A 27,917-nucleotide genomic window follows, 5' to 3' on the forward strand; every position below is an offset into this window, starting at 1 on the left:
GTTTACTTCATTTGGATAACATTTTTGTAGCTTACACGTTACTCCAGGATATGGATTCCAAATAAATATGCTGTAAATAATTGTAAAAAGAAAAACATCCATTTGTTATAGGACTGACTAAACAGTTTTAAATCCATAGTAAGTAATCATGAGCTGTTGGAAAATCATAGTGTTATAGGATTGCAGCTGCGTGCCTCTGTGCCGCTTCCTCCTCCAGGATGTATGGTCTGTTCCCGGTGTGACAGTGTTCTCTGTTTAGTGGCTTTTGCCTTGCAATAAAGCAGGTGTAAAATATTAAAAGCATAGTAAGCAAAATCTGTAAGAAACTACATTTGTTGCACAAAACCTGAACATTGGTATGTCAAGGGCATTATTATTTCTTAGACCAATTTTGCAATGTGTACTTAATAAAACTTGAAGGACCACTAAAAACTGTTTTGAGACTCCCTTTTCACTATCGAAAGCAACATGAGTGGGGAGATTGGCCAACTAGGGACTCTGTACATGGCATGTTTTCACACTATCTTGTAACTTTCAAAACATTAAATTGATATGAATTTGTTGTTCCCAACTAGATTGCACAAATTATGGGCATGTGGGTGATTTAAAAACACAGAATTCCCCACACAGGCTTTATCGCTTTATGTATTAATGGATCTCACCTTAGATTTTGAACTTTGATATCATGATAATACTATCTGGCATAGCAGTCATCGGGGTTGATTCACTAAAGTCACATGACAGACAGCCTATTGGGCCAATCAGAGTGTGGAGATCAGGTCCTTTAATGTGACTGGACACGCTGGTGATGAGGGCGGGAGGAGTGGAACCGCATTAGCATTCGCTATTGTGCAATTCAGCGGCATAGCGTCAGCGTGCGCAGAGTGCCCGTTCCCAGATTAAGCATGCTACACTGCCGATAGTGCACGTAACATGCAATGACACTAATTAACCTCCCATTTCTGTCTGCAATTATGAGTCAAAAGAGGTACATTGTTTTTCAAGAATTGTAGGCCTCTAAGTCTTAAGTCATAACTCCCCAAAATATGCAAGAATAAAAGCCTGGTAGACATTCTGCATATAAATAAAAGAACACAAATTTGTTGAATTAATTAAATTTATGAATAAACGCCGAACATGTGCGAGACTCAGAATCAGCAACAGAAACAATGTAATTCTCTACACCGACCTGAGCTCGGGCTTACCACTCCCAGCTCATTTTTTCTACTCCGAGCTCAGGTCGGGGTTACCGCCAGGGAGGTTAAGGCACTTAAGTTTTATAGCGCACAAAGCAACTGATAACTCTCCTTAACTTTAGTGAATCAACCCCATCCTGTGTTGGGACTTTTTTTTTAGGATTTGGGCAACTTGTATGGAAGTTCTCATAGAAGGTATTTACTCTGAGAAATGTTTGTTGCTCATTGAGGATCCATGTGTTCAGCAGATTATTTGGCTACAATGATTCTTTCTTTTCTCTACTCAAACATATTTCTCTTATGTATTGGTTTTAACCACTTGACCACTGAGGGGTTTTTGCCCCTTTAGGACCAGAGCAATTTTCACCTGTCAGCGCTCCTCCCATTCTTTCGCCAATAACTTAATCACTGCTAATCACGACAAAATGATCTGTATCTTGTTTTTTTCGCCACCAATTAGGCTTTTTTGGGGGGAGGTACATTATGCTAATAATTATTTTATTCTAAACACATTTTAATTGGAATAATAAGAAACAAATCGAAAAAAATCATTATTTCTCAGTTTTTGGCCATTATAGTGTTAAAATAAAACGTTCTACTTTGGATAAAACCCACACATTTCATTTGCCCATTTGTCCTGGTTATTGCAACATTGAAAAAATTGTTGTCTTATACGCCGGGTATCTTTGATGTCGGGTGATACACGATGCTGATTTGCGATGCGCATACAGGACATGCTGATGTTTACTCAATGCTGATAAGTGATGAGCAAACGTGACATACTGATGATTAATTACCGGGTGCTGGACTTTCAGTGGTCGCCGCATAAGCAAGGGGGGAGCTCATCGCTCAAACTGCAAGGTCTAGGATGGCCAGGGTATGGAAGAAAGAGATCGCACTGTGCCCATAAAACACACCTCTTCCACCCCTCTGGCCTGCCCTATTCTGTTACCGCCTCTCAGATCTTGCTGCTGAGGACTGTAGTGAAGCAGTGCAGGTGCACATGTGCGAGATCTGAGAGGCGGAGAAGGAGGTAAATAGGATACAAGGGTGGGCCAGATGGGTGAAAAAGGCGTGTTTTATGGGCACAGCGCAATCTATTCTTCCATACTGCTCTGATAAACAGGGGGACAAGGAGAGCTGACCAATCCGCTTAGGGAGAGGGAGAGTTGACCAATCCAACCAGTCAATCACCTATATACTGTTATATACTGGTTACCACATACAGTACAGCACCAGTATCTGTTCATACATAGCACCAGTGTATGATTTTTTATTTGGTGTGCATTGGAAGAGGGGCAGTCTTATACAGCGAGTATATTCCAAACTCTATATTTTGACTGGAAAGTTGGATGGTCATTTTATACGCCCAGTCGTCTTATACGCCGAATATACGGTATATGGATGCAATCCATAATGGCTTTACAATACACCCCCCCAGTTCTTAAATTCTCAAGCCATAACTTTGAAAAATGGTATGGTTTTCCCCATTTACAACAACAACAAAAAAAACTGCCCCATCCCATGATATGAATCAAGATTGTATGTGAGTGTAAATGGGTGTGTTTGACATTGGTAGGCACCTGGCATGTTCTATCTGGTAGTGGTATATTAGGGTACAGTGTTCTCCACAGTGATTTCTTTCTGCTGGGTGGCATGAAGAAGTAGCCAGGTGGGGCACGACAGGGGAATGCAGGGCCGGAGCAACTTTGCTTACAGCATTGGAGAAAGATGAGGAGCTGAGCTGATAACAGCCAGGTGCTCCCCAAAATTGCCGGGGGGAGCACTCGGCTAAAAGAGCCTGGGGAGAACACTGGGGCGTGTAATGGTATATGTGCATATCTCAACTATATACATTATGGAATGGAATTAATGAGTAACACGTGAAAAAAAACCCTTTTCTTTCATCCTTTGTTCATTTCAGTTAATTTCTTAACAAATAGCAAACCATGATGCAATTGTCTACCCGATGCTGGTAACAAGCTGATGAAGCCTGTTCAATTAGCTGGGCTACCATCACCTAGTGCAGCTGATGTTTGTAAAAAAAGGGAGTAAAGGTATAAAACAATTGCATAAAAGCCCAAATGCTAATTTCCATGTCATAATCGCATTACCTTTACAACATTGATTATTTATGTATATTCTTACCATGATTTTATCCCATTGCATTGTCTCCTAATGAAACCTTTTATAGACAAAGCCTATTAGGCTTGTTATTTTCACATTTGTATGATTCTTACTTTAGTTTCTGTTTGAATAGGTGCAACAGGAGGGGTACCCTCATACTGTTTATAGTAAGGATTCCTTAGGCAGGATCTATAGTCTGTATAGTGCAGAGACAGGAATTTCAGGCTCCAGATTTATATATTCATAACATTCAACAGGGTCACCTAGTTTGAATGAAGTGGCACCATCTATTTTCTTTTCAGACTCTTTTATATAGAGTAGAAAGTCAAAATAGCATCCTTTTGTGTGCAAAAATAAAACTTAAGTTTCACATGGGCATTACACCTCCTTTTTTTATTTGTAATTAATCTTGAACACAACACCTCCAAGCTGCCCCTAAGATCTAATCTATACCAGAGCACACAAAGGCACAGTTTGTGCTTTAGTTTGCCATCCTAGACTTAAAAGTTAGCTTTATATGGGTCCATAAACTTGTCCAGCAAATTATCAAACACTCCCTGATTGGACAGCAGAAATCTGATCAAGAATTGATCATACTTCTATTATTGTACCACTTGATGCAGTATAAGACTATGTAGTTGTCCGCCCTTAGGTGGTAACCAGTGCACTAGTGTGGCTAAATGGTGGCTTACTAAAAAGAGCATTACCGTACTTTCCTTCCCCTTTGGGGTGAACCTCAGGATACCCCTTAAAATCTGTATCCTAAAGCAGTGCAACTATAGGGTCAGCTGTCACCTTCATTCAGATATACCCATTACACCTGTACCTCACTCAGGAGCCTCTAGGAGGAACTACTGTAACTGTAGACTGCACCAGAAATGTTTATGTCACATGACACTATTCCCTTCCTGAGATACAGGGATTTAATGATTGCTGGTTGGGGTACTGCATAAATCTTACCAGCCTTTTAATGATATAAACACACATTTTCCCTGCTTTACATCATCAGGTCTCACGTGGCAAGTCAAATAAATGTGTTTTTTCACTATGGTTTTTCTCAGAACAGGAAATGGTCCTTTTGGAAGCAGTGTACACCATTCTGACAGCTGGCTTAGCTGGAAAGAAGAGGCAGGCGTTAGGAGGAAGGGATGAGTCATTTTTGTACAATTCATAAATCTTCATTGTTAGGTAAACTAGCAGAGCTGTTAAATAAAAAATCGTGACAGATAATTTTAAACACCACATGCTGTTTGCTTGTGGTATATTTGAAATACCGTTAGCTTATACTGTATTTCTTAGCTGAGTGATTTACTTTTTTCAAAAAATATCTCTGGAAAAAGAAATCCACCCACCAACAAAGTTCCTATGTCTATAGTGGTTAAAGGGGCACTATTGCTAATTTCATCTATTTTAGTCCCCTTAACATACATACGCCTTATTGGAGATATGCTATTGCTCAGTATATAGTCCTAGCAAAATGTAATTTTACACTTGTAATAAACATTTATAGCCAGGCAGCCACGTCAGTAGTAAAACCTTTCCGACGTCAGTTCAGCATAAACCATTCTGTAGTAGGGAGGCATCTGCTACTGATCCTTGAGCTGACGTTATTTTCAACCCCTCTGGCCAGCTCATGTATTCTTTTCCATGTTGTAACTGCACTAATGTGCAGTTACTGAGTGGAAATGGAAAGGGGGTGTGTGGGGAAGATGCAGCGCAGCGTGCAACACAGCATGCAGCCCAGCGGCAATAGGCAGTGATTCAGGTAACTTAAAGTGTACCCGAGCCAAAGCTCGTAAATAAAATGAGATACTTACCTAAAGAGAGGGAAGCCACGGGATACTATTGAGGCTTTCCTCTGTATTCTGATGTCCCCCATTGCTGAGTGCGACCCCCAGGAAGTTTAGCGACAAGGCATTGTCGTTAATCATACCAGGGCTGCGCAGTTCCTCTTCCTGTAGCGTGGCCGCACGAGCCTGTCCTCACATGAGCAGTAAGCCAGAACCGTTTGTGTATGAGTAGCTCGGTGCTACTGCGCATGTGTGGCCATACTCGCACGGCTACTGCACGGCCGCGCTCATAACAAAGGAGAAGCGTGGCCCTGATCTGGAGGGAAGGCATGCTCAGTTACGGGGGACATCGGAGCACTAAGGGAAGCCTGAATAGGGTTCTGAGGCTTCCCTCTCTTCAGGTAAAAGGGATACAGAGGCGCCAGAAGAATAAAAATGTTTTAAAAGTTTAAAATTTGTGAAGGTAGTGGTGGACTTATGTCCTCTAAACAGACACAAGATATGCCAAAAAAGTTTAGCAGAACAAATTTATTTACATACTCCATGGGAAAATGCAACGCATTTCGCAGGTATGACCCTGCTTTATCAGGCAATAGTGCAGGTATGTAGCTGGGCCAAGCGCCTCTCTTCAGGTAAGTATCTCACTTAAACCCTCTCTGTCATGGCCTCAACACACACACTCTCTTCTCGCTAATCTGTTCTTACTCATCCTTACATATCTATCTGAAATGCAGGCGAAAGCTGTTCTGTAAGATCGTTATGCAACATTAAAGTTCTACATTTAAGATCTGTCCAAATAGCTGTGGAAAATAGAAAAATAAATGTCTGTAAACACAAGACTTTAAACACTGACAACATTGGGGGGGATGAAAAAACAAGGGATCACCTGTTTTCTCTGAACTCATTCCCAGCTTTGAAGTAGCTGTATAGTTATTGAAGAACATGCATAGTTTTACATAATTGAAAAGTCATCTTAAAAATGTTGTAGCTGACAAGTAATTACACTTGCTGCATATCTAAGAGACAGCAGAGAGTTTCATATGCTGACTTCACCATTAAAGTTGAAATGAAAGCATGGGCATTGTGATCCTGACACTTTAAATATAAATGAAGTAGGTAACCTTAAATGCAACAATGGATCTCAGCCAATGCACTTAACACAGATGAATCTGTAAAGTCTCTCGTACAGAAAGATGATAGGACTACAGGCCTCAGATCTCTGGCATTCTATTCTCTCAGCTCTCTGTAGATGGAAGAGTCATCTAATCAAATTGCATAGAAGCTTCTTATCCTATAACAATGAAATAATGGTATTTTGGCTAAAGAATGTGCATTATGAATCTATGGCTGTAATTACAGGTTTTGCCATCTAGTTATGTTTCGTGAAAATGTTGTTTGAAACTTGACATCCGACATTCTTTCCATACTGCTGTGGACTTTACTGCTAAAAGGAGGGAGTGGTTAGGAATGATCAGGGATGATATGTCTGTAATGAAAAGGATTGTCATTATTTTTTAGGCCAAAACTATTTCATGTTGTCTGAAGTTGTGCATTTCTTGACACAGCAATGTCGTGGTCAACTTGAAAGAACAGAGCCAAGAATGGTTATGCATAGTATAGTACTCTAAATAGACCAGTGATGTCCATCTCCACTCCTTGAGGGTCATGTCCATGTCAGTGTTTAGGATGGATGGAGAACTGTGTTCCACTTAATGACCCACATCTTTCCTCTTTCAGTCCTATCAATTAATTTGAGATGTGACAAAATGTTTGAAGACCTCAGCCCTCAGAAACTGGGGTTGCACAGTACTGAAATAGACCAAAAGTAGAACTGCAAGAACTGCTGGGACATGAAGCCTTCATGATAGTGCCATAACTAGGCTGTGTATCCATACAACATTTACAGTGAGCATATTGCATTAATCCAGACCTTTTCAGCATTATTATTATTTATATATCACTGACTTATTCTGCAGTGCTTTACAGAGTATATAGCCTTGTCACTAAGTGTTCTTCAGAAGGGCTCCTAATCGAATGAAATGAACGTGAAAAAAGGCCATGCTGGTTCAAGCTGATAGAGAGGCTACCAGATAACCCGTATTTCCAATTATGTGAAGGAGATGCAAAATTGATCACCAAGTAAAGTCGAATGGTCAAGGACAGACCACTATAGATGTGCTGGGCTTTTATGGAATTAATGTTGACTGCTATACAGGAATCTCTCATGTTTTGTGACCATTGTATCTCAAATAAATAAGAATCAGCTTAGCGGAATATTTTGGTCATTTGCTTTCTTCCTATTGGAAAGTCTTAGACTTCTCCTCCAATCTCAATAAGACAAACCATCCAGTGTGTAGAAGTGGGGTCCTTTAGAGTGAATTGTTAGTTTCCCAGACATCAGTTCAACTACTTTAATTGTGCAGGCAGCTTTATATTGCTGTTTTATTTATTTTTATTTACTTTAACTAAGTTTCATTCTGAAGTGGAGAGTCACTTTAGATATTTAGATGCCTAATGTCATGCTAGTAATATCCTGTGGCTCCAGCATCCATCCAACAATAGTTGAGACCAATGCAAGAAACAATGGGAGCTGTTATTTGACATCACTTTGCTCGTGTGGGGGTTATTTCGCATGTATCAGGCAGTTGAAAGGGCACAAGCTGTCACATCCTGCAGGATGACTTTTAACATGAAAATTGTTCACAAAAACTGGCACAGCTTAATAAATCACAAACACTGGTCCACATGACAGCCCAGGGGCCCCAGGTCTCCAGCTTAATAAATTATACATTATGGAGATCTTTCAAAAGTGAGCATCTTCAATCATAATTATTTAACAGTGGATATTCAAATCCTTCCATAATTCCACTCATTATTGTTTTTATTCACTTGTAACTTTCTCTATACTAAGGTGATACTTCTGTTATTAGATTAGGTATTGCTAAAATGACTACATTTGCATTTTGCAAGCCTTGAAGTGAACCTGAGGTAGAAGGGATATAGAGGCTGACATATGTCTTTCTTTTTAAACAATGCAAGTTGCCTGGCTATCCTCCTGATCTTGAGTCTCTAATACTTTTAGCCATAGACCCTGAACAAGCATGCAGATCAGGTCCTCTGATATAGGGCCAGTGCACACGAGCGTAAAAGCAAATCCTCAGCGCTTTTTTCTAAGCATGCCTAGCGATTTCTGGAGCGTTTTGATGTAGTGTTTTTTATTTTTTGTTAGAGTACAGCTGTAACTGAACAGCTTCTGAAACAAAAGCGCTTGGAAAATCGCTCTGATCTAACGCTTTTCACAGCGATTTTCCTCTTTCCTATACTGAACACTGAGGCTGAATAGCCTCAGAAATCAGCAAAGATGCTGCAGGACCCGCGTTTGCATTTGGGAAAAAAGCACATCGTTCTGGTGTGCTCCATCCCATTCAAATACATTAGCCAAGTGCTTTTTGAAGTGCAAGCGTATTAAAAAGCGCTCAGAAGAGCTCTTGGTGTGCCCCAGCCCTAAGTCTGGCTCAGATCAGGTCCTCTGACTTAAGTCTGGATTAGCCACATGCTTGTTTCTGGTGTGTAATTCAGACAGATCAGCAGGACTGCCAGGCAACTCACCACTCACGCAAATGAATATGGCACCCTCCATAACACTCTCACTTCGGTTTCCTGGGTTAAAATGTATTTTTCAAAAACTTTTACATAAAATACAAAAGTAAGTAGAATAATTGTAACCACATGTTAACATTTCACATGTAAATTTCTGGGCAAGACACATTTATATATACAGTTACGTATGTTAGAGAATATTATACTGATTAATTGCATTATACTGTGTATGCCCTCAACAGTGGTCTTTTCAAATACCTTTTTTGGCATGCTTGGCATATCCCTTCTTGCCAGCATTGCAAGTCTATTTTTCAGCCCCCCGGAAATATAGGTTACAAGCTTACCAAGGACTACCATATCCCTTCTAGCTCATAACATTGCGTCATAAATCTTATATTCAGTTTTGTATGTCCATATCCCAGGTGGATTATTTTGCAGCTATTACATGTAAATGATGGTTAGCGCACTTTGACCATTTACCCACTCTACCTATATCATTAATCATTATCCGTTCCTTTCCCACCCATATGGAAACCTGTATAGCAGATCGTTGTGTCTTCATCAGCAAAAATGCATTCCTCCTATGCTTTCCATTTTACTAATAATAGTATGTCCTAGAACAGGTCCCGGAGGCCTTCCACTAGTGTCCTGTCCTTCGCGGAACACAAAACTAATTTTACTGCAGCAGAGGCAACGCAATGCAATATCAAGAATGTCAGTTGTTGTAGGTTTCAATAAACATACATTTATGAAAAAAACAGAAGTATTACAAGTAATGTGGTATTAAAGTTTTAAAAATAAAGTTAAATTAAATATTTATTAACTTAGAATTCTAACATATAACTAAGTTATTTGTTATTATTATTTAGTAAAAGAGAAAAAAAATAAAAGACCTCGGTTTTCTGCACAGAAAACTACATTTAAACTGAGAAGTTATTTTAATTAATGGGCTAGTTCACACTTGAATTTCGGATTTCTGGTGCCGAAAAAAGTGATATCATTCTGTATATTTTGTCAGTTTTCTTTTTCAAAATACATTTGCTGCGGTGAAAAAATGCGTGTGTTTTTCTGCATGCAAACGCACATTGAGTTCGATTTACTAAAGTGTGATAACTGCTATCACAGCAGTTATCACGCAAGCTGCCGCGCGCAAAAGTTTGCACGCAAACAGTGTTACTTCGCGTGATAAGCGTAGGTTTGCGCGCAATCACGTGCACTTGTCACGTGAAAAGTGCACGTGATTGCGTGCAAACCTTTGCTTTTCACACCAAGTAATGCTGCTAGCGCGCAAACCTTTGCGTGCGGCAGCTTGCGTGATAACTGCTGTGATAGTAGTTATCACACTTTAGTGAATCGAGCCCATAGTGTGCAGAAAAAAATCATGCACAAAATACTGACAGACAAGTCTGACCCCTGCCCTACGGTATAAATTGGGCTTGCAATAGTATTATTTTGGACACGGAGTAAAGGGAAGAAGGTGACATAAAAAAAATGCTCCGAACACATAGGGCTATATCCAATTTAAAGAGAATCTGTATTGTTAAAATCGCACAAAAGTAAACATACCAGTGCGTTAGGGGACATCTCCTATTCCCCTCTGTCACAATTTCGCCGCTCCCCGCCGCATTAAAAGTGGTTAAAAACAGTTTTAAAAAGTTTGTTTATAAACAAACAAAATGGCCACCAAAACAGGAAGTAGGTTGATGTACAGTATGTCCACACATAGAAAATACATCCATACACAAGCAGGCTGTATACAGCCTTCCTTTTGAATCTCAAGAGATCATTTGTGTGTTTCTTTCCCCCCTGAGGGGGGAGTGCATAGCAGAACCACAACACTGAAGAACTTGGCAGCCTTCCAGACACAGGCTGACAAGTCTGACAAGGGAAAGATACATTGATTTATTACAGAGACTGTGATAGTAGAAAGTGCTGCAGTAAGCCAGAACACATTAGAATAGCTTTTGGAACTTGTAGGATGATAAAAAACAGGATGCAATTTTTGTTACGGAGTCTCTTTAAGGTGATAAGTAACTTGCAGATGCAAGCTACTTATCACCTTGCCATCGCGTGAGGAACACCGGCAAATCCTACTGCCGGTTTCCGTTGCACAATGGCCAATCGTTAGGGAGCATTACCAATAGTACCAATTTGATGGGTGAGATGAACTATTGATAAAGGTTAGCAAATAAAGCACAAAAGCTGACTTACTGCTCAAAATAGTTTTAAATGGATCTTCATGACCTAAAGAGGAAATATAAGGAGAGGACTTTTTTTTTTTTTTTACAAAACAAAGGAAAAGAGAGTGTGCTATGAGGAAAAGAAACAGAAGAAATGAGCAAAAGAGAGGACATAAAAATCACCTTACCCTGTCAGTGTGGTGTAGAAAGAAAAGCTTCATACAGCATGGGAGTAATCATGTTTACTACTGGAAGGAAGAGTTAGAGGAGTTTTTTATTTTGTTGAAGACGCACCCATTTTCCATGAAAGTTTATGCAGCTCGCTTAGGGCTCTGTTTCACGCTTAAAATTATTGCAAAATTACTGCGATTCCATTTGCAATCCTCATTCAGGCAGTGATTCTGAATTGTTGCAAAATGTTGCAGCGATTTTCAGTGTGAAATAGACTGATTGTCACATTGTGCTATTTTTTGATATTTTTGTGTACTATTTCTGTCTGCTATTTCTTTCTCTCCACTAAACTGCTATGCCAGGGCTATGTCTGATCCTGTGTCTGATCACATTTTCTACAGTATTAGATTATGCTGCTGATATTTAAGGCCCAACATCTTCACACTCATGCCTCCTACACACACACCAAATTGAGTGTAGGGAGAGACCCCCCAACGAACTAACTCTGTGCCAAATTGCAGCGTCTCAGTCCGCTGGTTCCTGAGATATATAAATCTATCTTGGGAACCAGCAGGGGTTGGGGGCTGCAATTTGACAAATATGTAGTTGGAGGGGGGCTACTCGTTACCTTCAAATTGTGGTCTGTGCAGGAGTTATGACTGCAGAGATATCGCGTCTTAAATATCAGCAGCATAATTTATTCTGAAACCAAGAAGGAGCATTATGTGATGTCATTGCCCACAAGCCATGGAAGCATACATATTGTTAACAACATGTGCTTTCAAATGAGCTTATCTGCTTATCTGCCATGGCAGGCATGTGACACAGGTGAGAGATCAAATTACAGCTTGTGATTAGACACAAATGAAGGGGAATTAGACAGGCTAAACTCTCTAAATACATACAGGGTGACATCACATTTTGTAAGCTTTGCTGCATTGTGGGAAATTTAACAGCTGTTTCCAACTGCCAAAAAAGCAAGCAGCATCTCCTTCCACTGACATCACCTGCCAGCAGTAAAAATGTCACCATATGATAAATATCAGAATGTAAATCTGGGAGAGGAAATATTTTAAAATGAGCAAACACTGACTAAATCATCTATACAAAATTATTGTAAAAATGAAGCACTTTTTATTACATTATTTTTACTGGAGTTCCTCTTTAAAATATTTTATTTATCTACCTGTTTTCTTTTCTGGAAATGTGGAAAAATATGACTCGTTTGTGGTCCCTAGACAATGGAGTCAGGGAAATACACCTCTAACAATGTAAATTCATGGAGCTAACCAAAGACAGACTATGCATTTTGTGGTTATTGAAGTGTTACGTGAGTGAAAGTGCATTGCTCACTGATGATCTCATGGAAGTAAAGAATTCTTGGCACAGTCATTGCCAGTATGAACACTGCTGATCATAAAATGGTTTTATAAATTAAGGATCATTTCCTGTAAAGAGTAAGTGGATAAATAATGTATTACTCACATCTTCACAGCTGGACAGGCAATCATAATTAGTATGCAGGGCACAGGCACGCAGCGTACAGAGATGAATGAATTCTGGTACGGTTTATAGAAGATCGTATAGAGATGAGAGGAAGTCTTTGTCCACTTCCTGTTGTCTGCTTTTATTGCGTAATTGAAACCTAAATGGTTTCTGATCTTTAAATAACGTGCAGCATTATGTTAGCCACACACTATTAGATTTTATCTCAGATATCGGTCAGATCGTGGAATTCACCAAATGTGCAGGTGGTTATGGTGATGATCACAGACATTTCACTGTGCTAAGCTTGAACATGCTGTTAACTTTTTATCTTAAAGGATACCAGAGCCAAAAATCCTAGAAAAACTCTTATGTGCATGGCATAGTGACGTCATATGCATGCGCAGTGCGCTCCCCGCCACGGGCAGCCTGGCCAGCGCTTGCGCGGAAACCCGACTCCAACCACTTACAAAAAGATCCTGTTGTGCGATAAAGTAATTGTGGGGGGAGAAAGGAGAGCGGGGGAGCGGTAGGCATTGGCACAGGTGACCTTATATGCCTGCTCCCCCGTTTTCCTAGGATTTTCTCCTAGGTGACTTTTTCACATCTTGTCAATAAAATGCCTTTTTAGATCACCCAGCAAGCAAGAAAATATTCAAAATATTTTTTCCCCCAAATTATTGTTTATTGAGGTCAAAAGAGCACACATTAAATAACAGAGTATGCAAAAAGAGCGTTGAACACGTATGTTCATAACAGAAGAACAAAGAACAATCTGCTTCAAAGAGCTCTTGACCACATTCGGAGAAGAGGGAGGGGAGGACAACAGGGTAACGGTGGTGGTGGTGGTGGGGGTGGTGGTGGTAGGGGGGGGGGATTAAAAATAATTCTTTTTGGTACTTTTTCAATTTCAAAGTGCTGAAAAGTTATTTTAAAGACAAGATAAAACATTATCTCCTAAGAGAAAACTAAGGAGAAAAAGGAAATTAAATAAGGGTCCTTCTCTGTTTATCTTCTGAATTCCAAAGCGCTGGCGATTTGAAAAGCGATCAGAAGCGCTCATTTGTCATTTGAAAACTGCTTTACATAGTTTTCATATAGTGTTTAACCTCCCTGGCGTTCTATGAAAGATAGAAAATTGCGCAAAAGGTGGATCAGCGCATCACCAGGCCGCCTCCGAATGGCCTCGAATCAGAGGTGCGCTGAGCCCCCCTCAGAAACGGCAAACGCACCTTGAACCCAAATGGAAGCTCTGCATATACACCAAAAGCAAAGCTGTTAAGTGGGAGCAGCTGACCAAAATGAATTAAAATAGTACATGGCAAGGAAATGTACAGCGCTCCTTAACCTATTTTGGTTCCTGGACGTAGAAACTATGTCCAGGAACCATGCGCGCTACCGCGTGCTCCCGCGGCCGATCGCGCGTGTGCACGTGCACTCCCGGCCGCGGATTCGGTAGCCACGGAATCAATGTATCGGGCTATGGTGCCCGATCACTGATTCCTATCCCCCGCTGAAAAAGCGACAGCTTCTCTCGGAAGCTGTGCTTTTTCTGGCCGTTGCCTCCCCCCTGCGTCACTCTAAGCGTGTGTTACGCTTAGAGTGACGTCATGTAAACAAACTCATGGCCGCCATCTTGTGGCCAAAAAGTAAAACTACAACTAAAAGTAAAAAAAATTAAAAACAACACACAATTACATTATAAAACTATAGTTTACATCCCACCCTCCCAAAAATACCCAAATAAAATGTTTAATATAAAAAAAACAAAAACATTACAATAAAAAAAAACATGTAAATATTTACCTAAGGGTCTAAACTTTTTAAATATCAATGTAAAGATGAAATATTTCTATATTGTTTTTATTTTAAACTTGTAAATAGTGATAGATGCAAAACGGAAAAAATGCACCTTTATTTTCAAATAAAATATTGTCGCCATACATTGTGATAGGGACATAATTTTAATGGTGTAATAACCGGGACATATGGGCAAATACAATACGTGAGTTTTAATTATGGAGGCATGTATTATTTTAAAACTATAATGGCTGAAAACTGAGAAATAATGATTTTTTCTGTTTTTTTCTTATTCTTCCTGTTAAAATGCATTTACAGTAAAGTGGCTCTTAGCAAAATGTACCCCCCAAAGAAAGCCTAATTGGTGGCGGAAAAAACAAGATATAGTTCAGTTCATTGTGATAAGTAGTGATAAAGTTATAGGCTAATGAATGGGAGGTGAACATTTCTCAAGTGAAAACGACGGAACGCGAATGGGTTAAAAACAGACAAGTGCCTACCTGCAAAAGAGTGCAAGCCCCACTTGAGGGATGAAATACACACCTAGCATACACATGACCTGTCTACCACTGGAGGATGTCGGCTTCCGTAATAGCTTGCATGCAACCTATTAAGTACTCGTCCCTCCCACTGCGAAGAAGTCAATCCTCCATGGGAGGGGACCTAACACTAACTAAATCCTAACCTATGTATATGCATAGCCTGGGTGCGGCTAATCAAGTACATTCAAAAATTGAAAATTGCGCAAAAGGTGGATCAGCGCATCACCAGGCCACCTCCGAATGGCCTCGAATCAGAGTTGCGCTGAGCCCCCCCCCAGAAACTGCAAACACACCTTGAACCCAAATGGATCTCTGCATATACACCAAAAGCAAAGCTGTTAAGTGGGAGCAGCTGACCAAAATGAATTAAAATAGTACATGGCAAGGAAATGAACAGTGCTACTTAAAAACAGACAAGTGCCTACCTGCAAAAGAGTGCAAGCCCCACTTGTGAAAGATCGCCAGGGGGCAACGCAGCGCTATTTTTTTAATATTTTTTTTTCAATCATGTAGCTAGCCTAGCGCTAGTTACATGATGCCCCCCTCCCTTCCGCATCCCTCCCACCCCTCCGATCGCCGCCGGCGCTGTTAGCCATAAGGAAATCCCGTTCTTGAACGGGATTTCCTTTAGGGCTTCCCCCGTCGCCATGGCGACGATTGTGATGATGCCATCGACGTCGTGACGTCATCGGGAGTCCCGATCCACCCCTCAGTGCTGCCTGGCACTGATTGGCCAAGCTGCGCAGGGGTCTCGGGAGGGGGGGGAGGCCGTTACGCGGCGGGTAGCGGGACATTGGCGGTGAGCGGCGGCGATCGTATACAACACACAGCAAGCAAAGTGCTTGCTGCGTGTTTTAAAAAAAAAATTATGAAAATCGGCCCAGCGGGGCCTGAGCAGCGTCCTCCGGCGCTAATGGACGCAATAACGCGTCCATACCGCTAAGGAGGTTAAGACTTACTTGTAAAACATGTTCTACAAATTATGGAAACCTTTTTCCTTATTTAAGTTTTAGGCATTGAAAGGAAGGTCTGAGCAACTTCAAAAATCTACTTACCCCGGGCTTCCTCCAGCCCCTGGCAGCTGTCCTGTGCCCTCGCCACAGCTTGGCTTTCAGCCGGTGGCCCGGAGTCCCATCCGGTGCAGATGCCGACTTCCCCAGGTCGGTATCAACTGTGCCTGCGTGAGTGCCGCGAGAGCGCGCTCTTGTGGTTTGGAGTGTACTGTGCAGGAGGAAGCCCTGGGTAAGTAGATTTTTTTTTTTTTAATTTTAAGCTTGCATCTTTCTTTTAAAGAGAAACCGTGACCAAGAATTGAACTTCATCCCAATCAGTAGCTGATACCCCCTTTTACATGAGAAATCTATTCCTGTTCACAAACGGATTATCACAGGGCTCTGTATGGCTGATATTGTGGTGAAACCCCTCCCACAGGAAACTGTGAGGTCCATGGTCCTGGCAGTTTCCTGTCTGTGAACCATGTTGCATTGTGGGAAATAGCTGTTTACAGCTGTTTCCAACTGCCAAAAAAGCAAACAGCATCTACTTCCAGTGACATCACCTGCCAACAGTAAAAATGTCACCATGTGATAAATGTCAGAATGTAAATCAGGGAGAGGAAAGATTTTACAATGGGCAAACGCTGACTAAATCATTTATACATAATTATTGTAAAAAATTAAGCACTTTTTTATTACATTATTTTCACTGGAGTTCCTCTTTAAGTAAAATTAAATTCACAAGAAATCCCCGCAGTGGCCATTGCAAATGCTGAAATCAACCTGCCTCCCTTATTTATACACTAGTCTACCTAAGCCCGTTTTTTTTATACCGCCGCCACATGTTAGTGCGCATGTGCGCTCCTGCCGCTTATGTGCACACGCACCCGTCCGCTGCCCTGCTCCTTGCCCCATCCTCCAGTCACAACTGCTGTTCGGGTCCGTGCTAGGCACATGCGCAGTAGCAAAAAGCACGGACCCAGCTACACAGGGACAGCTGGACACAGGGACACAGGGGTTTTATTATAGAGGATAGCTTGTAGACAGCTGTTGGGCCCTGCTAATCTAATGGGACTGGTAATTTTGCTGGGACACGGTACACTCTTTGAAATATCTGAACATCTTCTGAAGACCACATCATCCTGTATGTTGAATGAGAAGAATAAGAAGTAATATACTGTATTACAGGCAGACGCTTTTTTTCTTGACATGTCCATGTATAAAAAACTCATCTATGCTGATCAAATACAGACATGCTTATTAGAACAAATCTGTCTACTGGCTTTATTCTTTTGTATTAACTACTTCTTTGTGAGAGTAGAATGGGCTTTCCTGCATGAATTCTACCTGGAAAGCTTACACAGTGGAAATTGGGTAATCTTGTGAGAAAAAGAGGCTTTGTGGAAATTGGCTAATATATTCTTTTATTTGGTTTCTATGTGCTGGTTTGTTAATCTAAATATTGTGTGTATTTTACACTGGGGAGGCAAATTTAACATGTGAATGTATTTATCTTATAAGCATATTCCCTGCCTCCATTAGTCCTGGACTCTAAAGTAGACTTGAACTCAGAACTTCATCTCTGCTCTAAAAGATACACAACATCATAATAACCTTTAAAGAAAAACATTTATTTGTTACAGCTGATACAAATCCTAAAATAAATATCCAGTGTTTCTACTTCTTGCTTTCATGGATGCAGACAAATTTTTAACATCCTGTGCTTTAAAATGAGCTTAACTGCCGTGGCAGTCAGGTGACAGGGAGAGATCAAATTACTATTTGTGATTAGACACAAATGAGGGGGAGTTAGACATACAGGGTGCATTGCTCAATGTTTCCTTCTGTCCTGAGCAAGAGTTCAGGTCCACTTTAAACTCACTCTCCTGATCAGGGGCCTAACACTAGACCCTGCAAGGGATGCAGCTGCAGGGGGGCCCAGAAGCTGCAGAGGGCCCCGTGGGAGAGAAGTTTCTTTTCCCTGTCCTGAGATACTGACAACTAAGGGCACGGAGAGAAAAAAACTTTCTGCTCTCTGCTCAGTTGTTCTAATGACTGCATCTGTTCAGCCACTGATAAGCAATCATACAAAGTTGTGCAGACAAAGGTTTGTAGCCAGTCCCTATTCAGTAAGCAGCAGGGTCTTGGATGCAGCACTGCTCTAGCCCCAGCCTTTCTGGGGGGTGGGAGGTTGGGGTAAGGGGCCCCATCCAAAGTTTTGCAGGGGCCCAGTGATTTCTAGTTATGCCCCTGCTCCTGATTTAAATACCCTTTGCGTTGAGTTTTTGCACCGGCCAGTAAAATACCTTTACAGCCCTCAGCAAAGAAAAATAGCTAAAATACGTTGTTTCAAATTAGTTTCAATTTGTTATGCTTATTTGAACTTTTTATTATTTATTGACTGGACAGCTGCTGAAAATGTTGTTAAGATTAGAAAATAGGTCCAAGTCAAAGAGGCAATATTTTGATAGCTAACTAGTGCGAAACATAAATTAGCCAGTGTGACTGACCTTTATGTGGCCTTGGGTGGCACCTGTACACATGCTAGATCTTAGCCAGGACAGTCCTGAATGGCTGCCTCGGCCAAGTTCAATCTAGCATGTAGGTTCAAAAAAGTTGCATGGTATGTTGTCATGACTAAGCGGCCAATCTAACCGTGTGTAAATAGCTTAAAGCGGAACCAAACACTTGCACAGCGCATAATGAAATAGTTGCTGAAGAAATCCACTGTCTACCTCTGTGAACTGTTTGCATAAAAATTATGTTTCACCAAAACTTGTGTGGGATTTCACTAACAGCTATTTTCAGACAGGCATAAGCTGGCTTCTCTCCAAACTCAAACCATTAACCACCCTGGCGTTCTATTAATTTCGCCATGGTGGCTGCTGCGCACTATTTTTTGAATTTTTTTTTTAAATCATGTAGCTATCCTAGCGCTAGCTACATGATTCCCCCCTCCATGCAGATTCCCTCCCACCCCTCCAATCGCCCCCGGCGCGAAGACCCGTCTGTAAATCACGTTCTAAACGGGATTTCATTTAGGGCTTACCCCGTCGCCATTGCGACGAACAGAGTGACGTCATCGACGTTGTGACGTCACTGGGACTCCCGATCCACCCCTCAGCGCTGCCTGGCACTGATTGTCCAGGCTGCGCAGGGGTCCTGGGGGGCGCCGTGTTACGCGTCGGGTAGCGGCGGAACGGCGGCGATCGTCACATGCAGCTAGCAAAGTGCTGAGCTGAGCTTGTTCATACCGCCAAGGAGGTTAAGAATTTTTCTTTTGGTGGGCAGAGGCTTGTTTACCTGTGTACCTGTGGTGAGAAACGCAAAACGCTCACAAAATCCATTTGTGCAGCAATTGCGTTTGCGCTTTTAAGAATAAATACATTGTATTTATTCTTTTGCGGGTCAAATAGTTAACTTGTGCGTCAGGAAGTAAAAAAAAAGTAATCACTCTGCAAAAGTGCTTTGAAAAGCGCTGTACTCAAAATCATAGCACGCAGGTTAGTGCCGGGAGGGGAAAAAAATCACTCACAAAATCGCAAAACGCTGGCGTTTGCAATTTCGATTTTTGATGTAAACTAAACCTAAGTGTGTATGTATATTGAACCCAGCAGGATTTCTACACTGTATCGGTTTTCATTTACCGTATATGTGCAGAGAAATTACACTACCCTTATCATTATAACATTTGGAATTAAAACTGAGCATTGTGAACTATTGAGTGTGTAATAGAGTGGATACATCAAGAATTGAGAAGGGGGGAGGGGGGCTGGTGCACTCTGATGTGTGCTCTCATTTAGATTACAGCTTTAATAAAGGGATGGTTTCTGCTCTGCATCCTGTCGGACCTTCATAGAGTTTTGCTGTCTATCTCTCTTAGATGAGAAAAGACAACAAGACATATGGAAATTATGGAAATTCTCAGAAATGGTGAAAAATATTAAAATCCAAAGAGGGTCTAAAGCGTTCATACACTGTCCAGCGCTAAAAAAATTCCTTGCGTTAAAGAGAAACCGTGACCAAGAATCATCCCAAGCAGTAGCTGATACCCCTTTTCCCATGAGAAATTCAAGTTCAAGTACTTCTGCCATTGACATAGTCGCTGCTGGAACACATGATATTTGGATTCAAACACTGCCTAAAGGGAAATGGAATAGCAAACTGAAAAAAAAAAACATCAACTGATAGATGTGATCATCAGTCCTGAGGTTTCAAAACTGCCTATTCCAGAAATATATACAGTACTTCCGTATACAAACATGGATTGTGCTGTACTCTAGTAAGTAACTGAATCCCTTTAGTCATTTTTGTGTTTTCTGGGGGAACTACAAGCAGCATTAGGGCCGGTTCACACAGACCCTTGGTGGCGTTTACGGTCAAGCATCTGGGACTCGTCTGTTAAACGTTCCCATCATCGCACGGTTAAAATCGATTACCATAGATTCCTAATTTTCCCCATTGTTTCAGGTGATCCAGGACGCCTCATGCGGCTTCTAGGTTCGATTCACTGCCGCGTTTTCATGTCCCGACGATCGCTGCAGAAAAGCCCCGAACGAGACGCTGCGAGACAGACGAGAAGCCCGTCTGAACCGGGCCCTTATACTTACAGTATTTACAGGAAGCTCAACCTGGCCATCATTTTTCACTACTCAGTGTCTACCCTTTAAACCCCTATAGTTAACATACAGTTTCATCGGACCAGTGCTTTTCAGCGCTGCTAGATTTGGTCGCAGCCAGCGCCGCCATAGACTGTAATGGGAATCAGTCTATAGCGGCGCTCAGTGAGTAACGTCGGTGACGTCAGAAGACGGAGCTGAAGTTACTTAAAAAACACAAGAATTCGGCCTCCAGCAATCGCTGGAAGCCGAATTATTTTATTCCCCCACTATCCATGGCGGCCTGGAGGGGGAATAGTAATTAATACGGCCCGGACTTGTGCAGAAGCAGGTTCAGCCATATAACAGCTGTATCCTGCGCCCAAGTCTACCGGCGCCGATTTTCAAATGTACGCCAGTTTCACACCTGAAAAGGGTAAAGGAAACCCAACATGGGAGGAATATGGAAGTTGCAAGCTTCATTCCCCTTTAGAAATTCGAGCTATATGGATACATTTCTGTTTTGTTTTTTCGCCTTCAGGGGTTTACAAGTATCACCAATAACTAAAGAGTTCATCATGCACAATGTGTGCCTGGCGGATGTAATAACTGGTATGGAAGTCAAAGTGCAGCCACTTCAGCGGTGTGCATAGTCAGGGTGTTCACCGTTGCAGCTCACCAGTAGGGGATTTGATGTCAGTGCTCCAATGATGTATTACTTGTTTTATTTTGTAGCTAGTTGCGCAATTATGAAATAACATAAAGGATGTAAAAAGAAAAACTTATCTCATCTCCATAGGTTATCCTCCAAACAGATCATTGGCCAGCGGGCTCCATTTGCCTTGTGGTTCCGGAGTTCAGAGATAAACCTTTGGTGAAGAGATAAGCTTTTATCTTTTTACATCCTGTATGTTATTTATTAATTGTGCAACTGGCTACAAAATTGAAAGGGTAATACGCTGTTGGAACTACCCCCATCCTATTTGTTTTTTTAGCACAATTATCACCTTCAACAAGCAACAGCCAATGAAATCAACACCTAATCTGTATACTCATTCTAAAACAGTGACTCAAGGGGTATGGTTGAGGCTCACACAGCAGCTAGGAAAGTAACTTTTTTTTACAAGGAGTCCAGCAGTGGAACCTTACACATCCCTTTCACTTTAGTACCCACAAAACCAGATTGAGACCAAACAGGGCCCTAGGCATGGTAACTAGTCTACGCCCCATAACCATACACCCCAGTCGCTTTACCTTGAGGAAACCATTATATTTGTGGGTGAGTCAGAGGAAAAAAGTTCAGTGTAGAGTTCTTAATTTGGTATTTTGGATAATATATAATTGAAAAGATGACTTTTGTTAATGGGATAGGGTGTTAATTCTGTCTCCAGCATTTTAGATATAAGATAGTCAAAATGCCTGGCAATGAAGATGATAAAAAGGTAAGTATTGGATAGGGTTAAAGATTAGGGTCAGGCAAATGGTTACATCAGGTGGGGGAGATCAGGGTTAAGCACTTGGAAAGTGAAAAGCTGATGGTGGTGGTGGTAGTGGTGTGTGAGTGTGTGTAGTGTGTGTGTGTGTGTGTGTGTGTGTGTGTGTGTGTGTAGTGTAGTGTGTGTAGTGTGTGTGTGTGTAGTGTGTGTAGTGTGTGTGTGTGTGTGTGTGTGTGTAGTGTGTGTGTGTGTGTGTGTGTGTGTGTGTGTGTGTGTGTGTAGTGTGTGTGTAGTGTGTGTGTGTGTGTGTGTAGTGTGTATGTGCATGTGCATGTGCGTAGTGTGTGTGTGTGTGTGTGTGTGTGTGTGTGTGTGTGTGTGTGTGTGTGTGTGTGTGTGTGTGTGTGTTATTATGGTTCAGTGTCATATGTTGATGTTGGTTGAGGAATAGGTTGTCTATGAGGAGATTTAACCAATCTTAAATAATAATAATAATAATTGCTCACACTATTGATGAAAATAGCAATGCAAAGTGAATGTAGCAGAGTATCAATCAGTATTTGCATTTTGCCCATACTCTTGTTAGAAGTTTCTAACCTGTGCTGAGGCTAACAGATTTTGTAAGTAAGTAGCGAGGGAGTATACACTAGCACCAGGGGATGCTGCTGTAGCAAAAAGATACAGCATAATATTGTGCTTGCCAACCTATGCACTATGAGGACAAATAATTGCAATACAATATCTATGATGTGTGATTGTGTATTCATGTATTTGGGTGTTCTGTTTTGTTGTCTGTAACCTTAAGGCAGCCATACATCTAGCGATTCTGATTTATTCGACTAAGCGATCGACTTTATTGGGCGATGAACTTCAGTATGGTTGATGGAAAGTTGGCACACACACTACAAGTGATATCCTTCTCAAATCGATCTGACCAATGGTGTGTTTCCATGCTCTCAATGCAAAAATGGATTCAATGTCAATCGAATGATATGTAAACAGTAGGTGATTCCTGTGTGATCAACTAAGTTGGTCGATTTGACATGAAGTCATCCACTCTTCTCGATTCGGCATACTGCAACACTGTCAATTCTCACTCGATTCCATAAAATGCTCATATTGAATGGTCGATTGTACAGCCAAATCGCTATATGTATGGCCAGTTGACCACCTTTATTTATTGTCCAGCACTCAAATAAAATAATTAAAAATAGTATTGATTACAAGGAACAAAGCATCATTAATGCAGTAAATCCCCTCTCTGATGCTTATGTGGGTGCATTCAATGCAGAGAGGGTTCCCAGCTATCACCAATCATTACCATACTTGAAATGTGCATGTCATGTGGAAACATACCTTCCTATCTTCTCTACATCTCTATAATCACACCTCTCACAATACCCTCCCTCCTTCTTCCGATCTCATCAGGCCCCAGGCAAGTGCTTTCTTTGCTTTACCTTCAAAGGCCCTAGGTATCCATTAATACTGGCATAGCAATGGGGAATGCAGAGGTTGTGAGTGTACCAGGGTCTCTGGACCTGATGGTCCCACATGTGGTCCTTCTTCAGCTCTTCATTGGTGCTGTAGTAATAACAAGCACCTCTATATGTACTTTGACTATTGGTAATCATTAACAAACCATTTCCTTGTGGATGTCCTTGGAAAGTTGGTTTTAGTGGTCTGTATCATGGGATTATAAAATACATATAGTACTCGGGCAGTGCAAAGTTTGCACTGAGGGTTATAGCTGTTGGAGGATTTGCTCCAAATTGACTTGTTTCACAGCCTATTATATATTTAAGGTTTCCATGCTTTTTACATTTTCTAAGTTGCCTCTTTCTCTCTCTCTACAGAGTTTGACTGCTGTGGGTGCAATATTAAAAAAAGAAGTTGCTGCAGGATGAAAAGATGGCAGCTCCAATTATGGCACCACCCGGCCCTGACAGCTTCAAGGCATTTACTCGTGAATCGCTGGCTGCCATTGAAAAACGCATAGCTGATGAGAAGAAAAAGAAACCACCAAAGCCAGACAGTAGTCACAGAGACGATGATGAAGACAATAAACCATCACCAAACACTGACCTGGAAGCAGGCAAAAATTTGCCATTTATCTATGGCGACATCCCTTCGAAACTTATTGCTACACCAATCGAAGACTTAGACCCTTTTTATTTAACCCAGAAAGTGAGTCCAAGGGAAATAATTCAATGGGATTACAGGTTCAGTTTGGCTGAGATGCTTTCATGTTGGCATCTGAACAGTCAGTGGTAATCAAGTAGGGCTATAAAGGAAGTTGCTGCCTGCACAGGTCTTTGCTTTTCGGAAGAGCATCTGTGCTGGATGGTTGAAGAAAAAGATTGGTAAAATGAGGAACAATTTATGAATGCAGGATGTATTTATGATGGATATAGTGCACACGATACAGGCATTAATCATTTCTCTGTTCATTGGTTGGGTGTTTCTTATTACTTAACATAGTAGCGCTATGCAGTCATGCTATAGCTTTCTGTAGCATCTGGTGTGTTCTGAGCTGGCATGAAAAGAAAAACACTGACAGTTTTTCACCACTTTCTTCTCTGGAGGAGAGAATGAGGAAACATATTAGCATAGAGCAGAACTGCACATAGGTAATAACAGTTCCTCAAAGGGGCACTATGGCAAAAACTTTGCTGTTCCATTATCCTTATCATCAGTTGTGTAATAGGAACAGCATACATACATCCTCCCAACTGATATCAGCCTTTCTTCTCCCCCTGCCCATAGCTGATTTTTAACTGCTTTCTTAACTGCAAGTCTGCTTCAGAGGCAATAAAGCACATATATCATGAGGCAGCAGAATAACATGCAGCAAGTTGGATGTGACCCCATGACGTCCTGGTCTAAAGGCAGTAGCATTACCTCTGTACCTTTGCTTCTGATGTAAGCTTGTTTGTGAAAACTTTTATTAGATTATGAGATCTAAACTGCACTTCTGCCTTCTACCTCTGGAGGGCAAAATTCCTGGTTCAGAGGTAGAAGCTAGAAGTGCAGTTTAGCTCTTAAAGTCTAATAAAAGTAACCCCTACCAAGCTTACGTCTGAAGCTATGGTGCAGAGGTAATGCCTCTGCCTTTACAACACAATAATGGGTTCTACTTTAGCTTGCTTCATGTTATTCTGCTGCCTCATAATGTATGTGCTTTATTGATACATAAAAGAAGACTGCAGATACACTGAAGTGAGTGTGCTGAGTTAAAAATAAGCCATGGGCAAAGAAACAAGGAAGGCTGATATCAGTCAGGAGAGAGCAGGAGAACAGCCCGTCACTAACAGCTGAGTTACTGATGCAGCTATACTGAAGATAAAAAATGGTGTTAAGAGCTATTTTTTCACACAAGTTCTATGGAGAAATGTATGCTGTCCCTATTACACAACTGATGGTGTGCCCCTTTAAGCATGTATAGCTTGGTACTCTCACTTATGTTGAGCTGTTTGGAAACTTGTCAGGGAAAATTTACTTGCCCTTTCCCGTGTCTCCCGTTTCCATGTCAGCCAAACGTCAGGGTGCTTATCTTACTAAAGATTGCATGAAAGGCTCTCTTTCTGTAAATGAACTCTGCACTGCATTTCTGACTTGCATTTCTGTCTTTCCTTGACAAGTACAATACTTCACCTAACAGGTGACTCAGCAGATGGTTTAGATGAACACTTATACCTACAGAGATGAACTATAATGTAGTCAAGCAATGCACTACAGCACAACCGTGACAAATAATCAAATAATATAGGGTCACATCTACCTTGTCTATAATACAATGCATCCCAAACCAGTCCTACCAAGAGTTTGCATTGTGAAAGTATTCTCTGATAACTGTACTATGAGTACTCTGCTTAGACAGCTCCAATATTGTATGTGGGAGTTTCCATCCAAAACAAGCACTGCACATGTTCAGGGAGTTCTATGTTGCACCGCTACAAAGCCAAGCATTCAAAGATCTAATGGGACAATGCATGCATAGTGACAGAGAGAAAGGATAGCAGCTGCCACTGCCAAGCTTGTCACTGATTCATTCAACAGGCCACTATCTCTTAAAGGGGGCTTCCAGAATTATTTCCTGATCCAATCCTCCACCTCTTGGACGTTGCAGTGATTTTAGTTGTTTATTTATAAATATCAGTCAGAATACCTTTAACTTGTGCCTGTTGATCAGCTGATGACCAAACTAAAGTCATCTAGGCTCTTCCTCCAGGCTCTCTTCACAGGACTGCCATTAATTCTACCATAGGCAGCGCCCTATCAGAGGGAGGAGTGGCCTTAACTGCTTAGTACTTTGTGGGTGAAAAAAGGTAGCATTCCGGTCTACTCTGAAGAAGCCATCATGTAACTGCCAGGTTAAGGCTGGAATTAAGGCTTTTGGAGTAATTTTTAAAACTCTAACATCCCTGCAGTTGGATTGGAGGATGAATTGGGGAAATTTTCAAAATTCTGGAGTTCACTTTAAATTTAGGAGTAAAGTCAAACTCTTAAAGTGAACCCAAGGGGAGAGTGATATGGACTGGGCTGCCAGGCAACTACTATTGTATAACCTCCCTAGTGGTATGATTATTTCAAGATTTTGCAGGCTTTTAGACCCTAAAACCGGAAGAGCCTGCTGCAGCTCCTGCACTTACTCACCTCCCTGGGATCCAGCACTGCAGTTCCCCCTCCGTCCTCCGGGTGGCGCTGCAACCCTGTAGTGAGATCGCTGGCATTTATCATGACGACTAACAGCGATCTCACCAGAGGGATGCAGAGCCTCCGAGGACAGGAAGGAGAATGGCTCCCAGCATCTGGATGTCGGGGAAGGTGAGTTAAACCATCTGCTCTGCACTATGCTTTGCACAAGCCTCCCAGCAGATACCCCAAGTCCGGATCAGGATTGCCGCTCCTGGTTTCTTTTTTCCACACCGAGCCTGACTCAGGAATATCACCAAGGAGATTAAAAGGAAATAAATATGGCAGTCTCCATATCCCACTCACCTCGGTTCACTTTAAGCAACAGGGTAGTTTTAGCAGTCAAATCCATTGATGAGTCTGTTGTGCTCCGTCATTGGCCTGGTTCTGGAGAAATAAGTATGAGAGGAAGAAAAATCTATGATGATTATGTAGTTAAGGAATGTGTACTTAAGTACTTGTTGGGCCATAAAATGTACTGTTTGTTTAGTCAAAACTCTCTTTAGTGGGAAGATACTGTTACTCAAGAACTTAACACTGTCTTTGGTAATGTTTTGATATTATTATTATTATTATTATTATTATTATGAGAACAACAAAGTTGAACTTTTATTATAGTGATCACTTATAATGATTATTTCCTCTCTAGTACTGCATTGAATTTTATAGAATTCTCATCACTACACTTGGAATCTAAATGTTATATGGGCCATGCAAATGTACACCGAAGGATTGTTGGTTATTTAATTGCAATTACATTAGGACTGTGTGCCGAAATGGATCTAAATTCAAGAAATTAACCTTGTATAAATTATTAGCAGTGAGGAGAACTAGTTGTTAAATGGGATGGTCAATGACATGCAAATTATTCAGATTTGATGCAAATCTATGTAGCTGGAACATTTGCATCACCTTCAGAGTTATTTGTATTTCATTGATCATGCTTTTTTCACTCAGCTATTATACTGTTTTTTTTCCTCTAAGGCAGGGCATAACAAGATGCATGCTGGATATTTCATCAGCAGAGTTGCAAAAAGGCCCCGTCTAGCTTCTTTACAGCTGTGTAATAGAAGAAGCTGGTTTTAAAAAAAATCTTTATTGAAAAGTAAATGATGGCACCTTTGATTGGAACAGGAAATGCCTACATTAAAGCACAACTATTGCAAAAAATGTTAACATTTTAAATTTGTGTGGATGCATATTTATAAAATGTACATTTGCCCCAGAGTAAATGAACTATAAATTACTTTTCTCCTATGTTCCTGTCATGTACAATAGATAGCACAAATCTGACAGATCTGACAG

General features: G+C 41.2%; 1 protein-coding gene across 1 annotated transcript in view; it reads left to right on the forward strand.

The window, feature by feature from the left end:
* Window positions 1-27,917, forward strand: part of LOC137545764 (sodium channel protein type 8 subunit alpha-like) — a 456,138-nt gene that overhangs the window by 252,176 nt on the left and 176,045 nt on the right. The window contains exon 5 of the mRNA XM_068267362.1: window positions 23,774-24,104. Coding sequence (XP_068123463.1) covers window positions 23,829-24,104 — 276 coding nt within the window. The 5' untranslated portion in view covers window positions 23,774-23,828. The remainder of the gene's footprint in view (window positions 1-23,773; window positions 24,105-27,917) is intronic.

The sequence above is a fragment of the Hyperolius riggenbachi genome, chromosome 2 (assembly GCF_040937935.1).
Source record: "Hyperolius riggenbachi isolate aHypRig1 chromosome 2, aHypRig1.pri, whole genome shotgun sequence".
Classification (NCBI taxonomy): Eukaryota; Metazoa; Chordata; class Amphibia; order Anura; family Hyperoliidae; genus Hyperolius; species Hyperolius riggenbachi.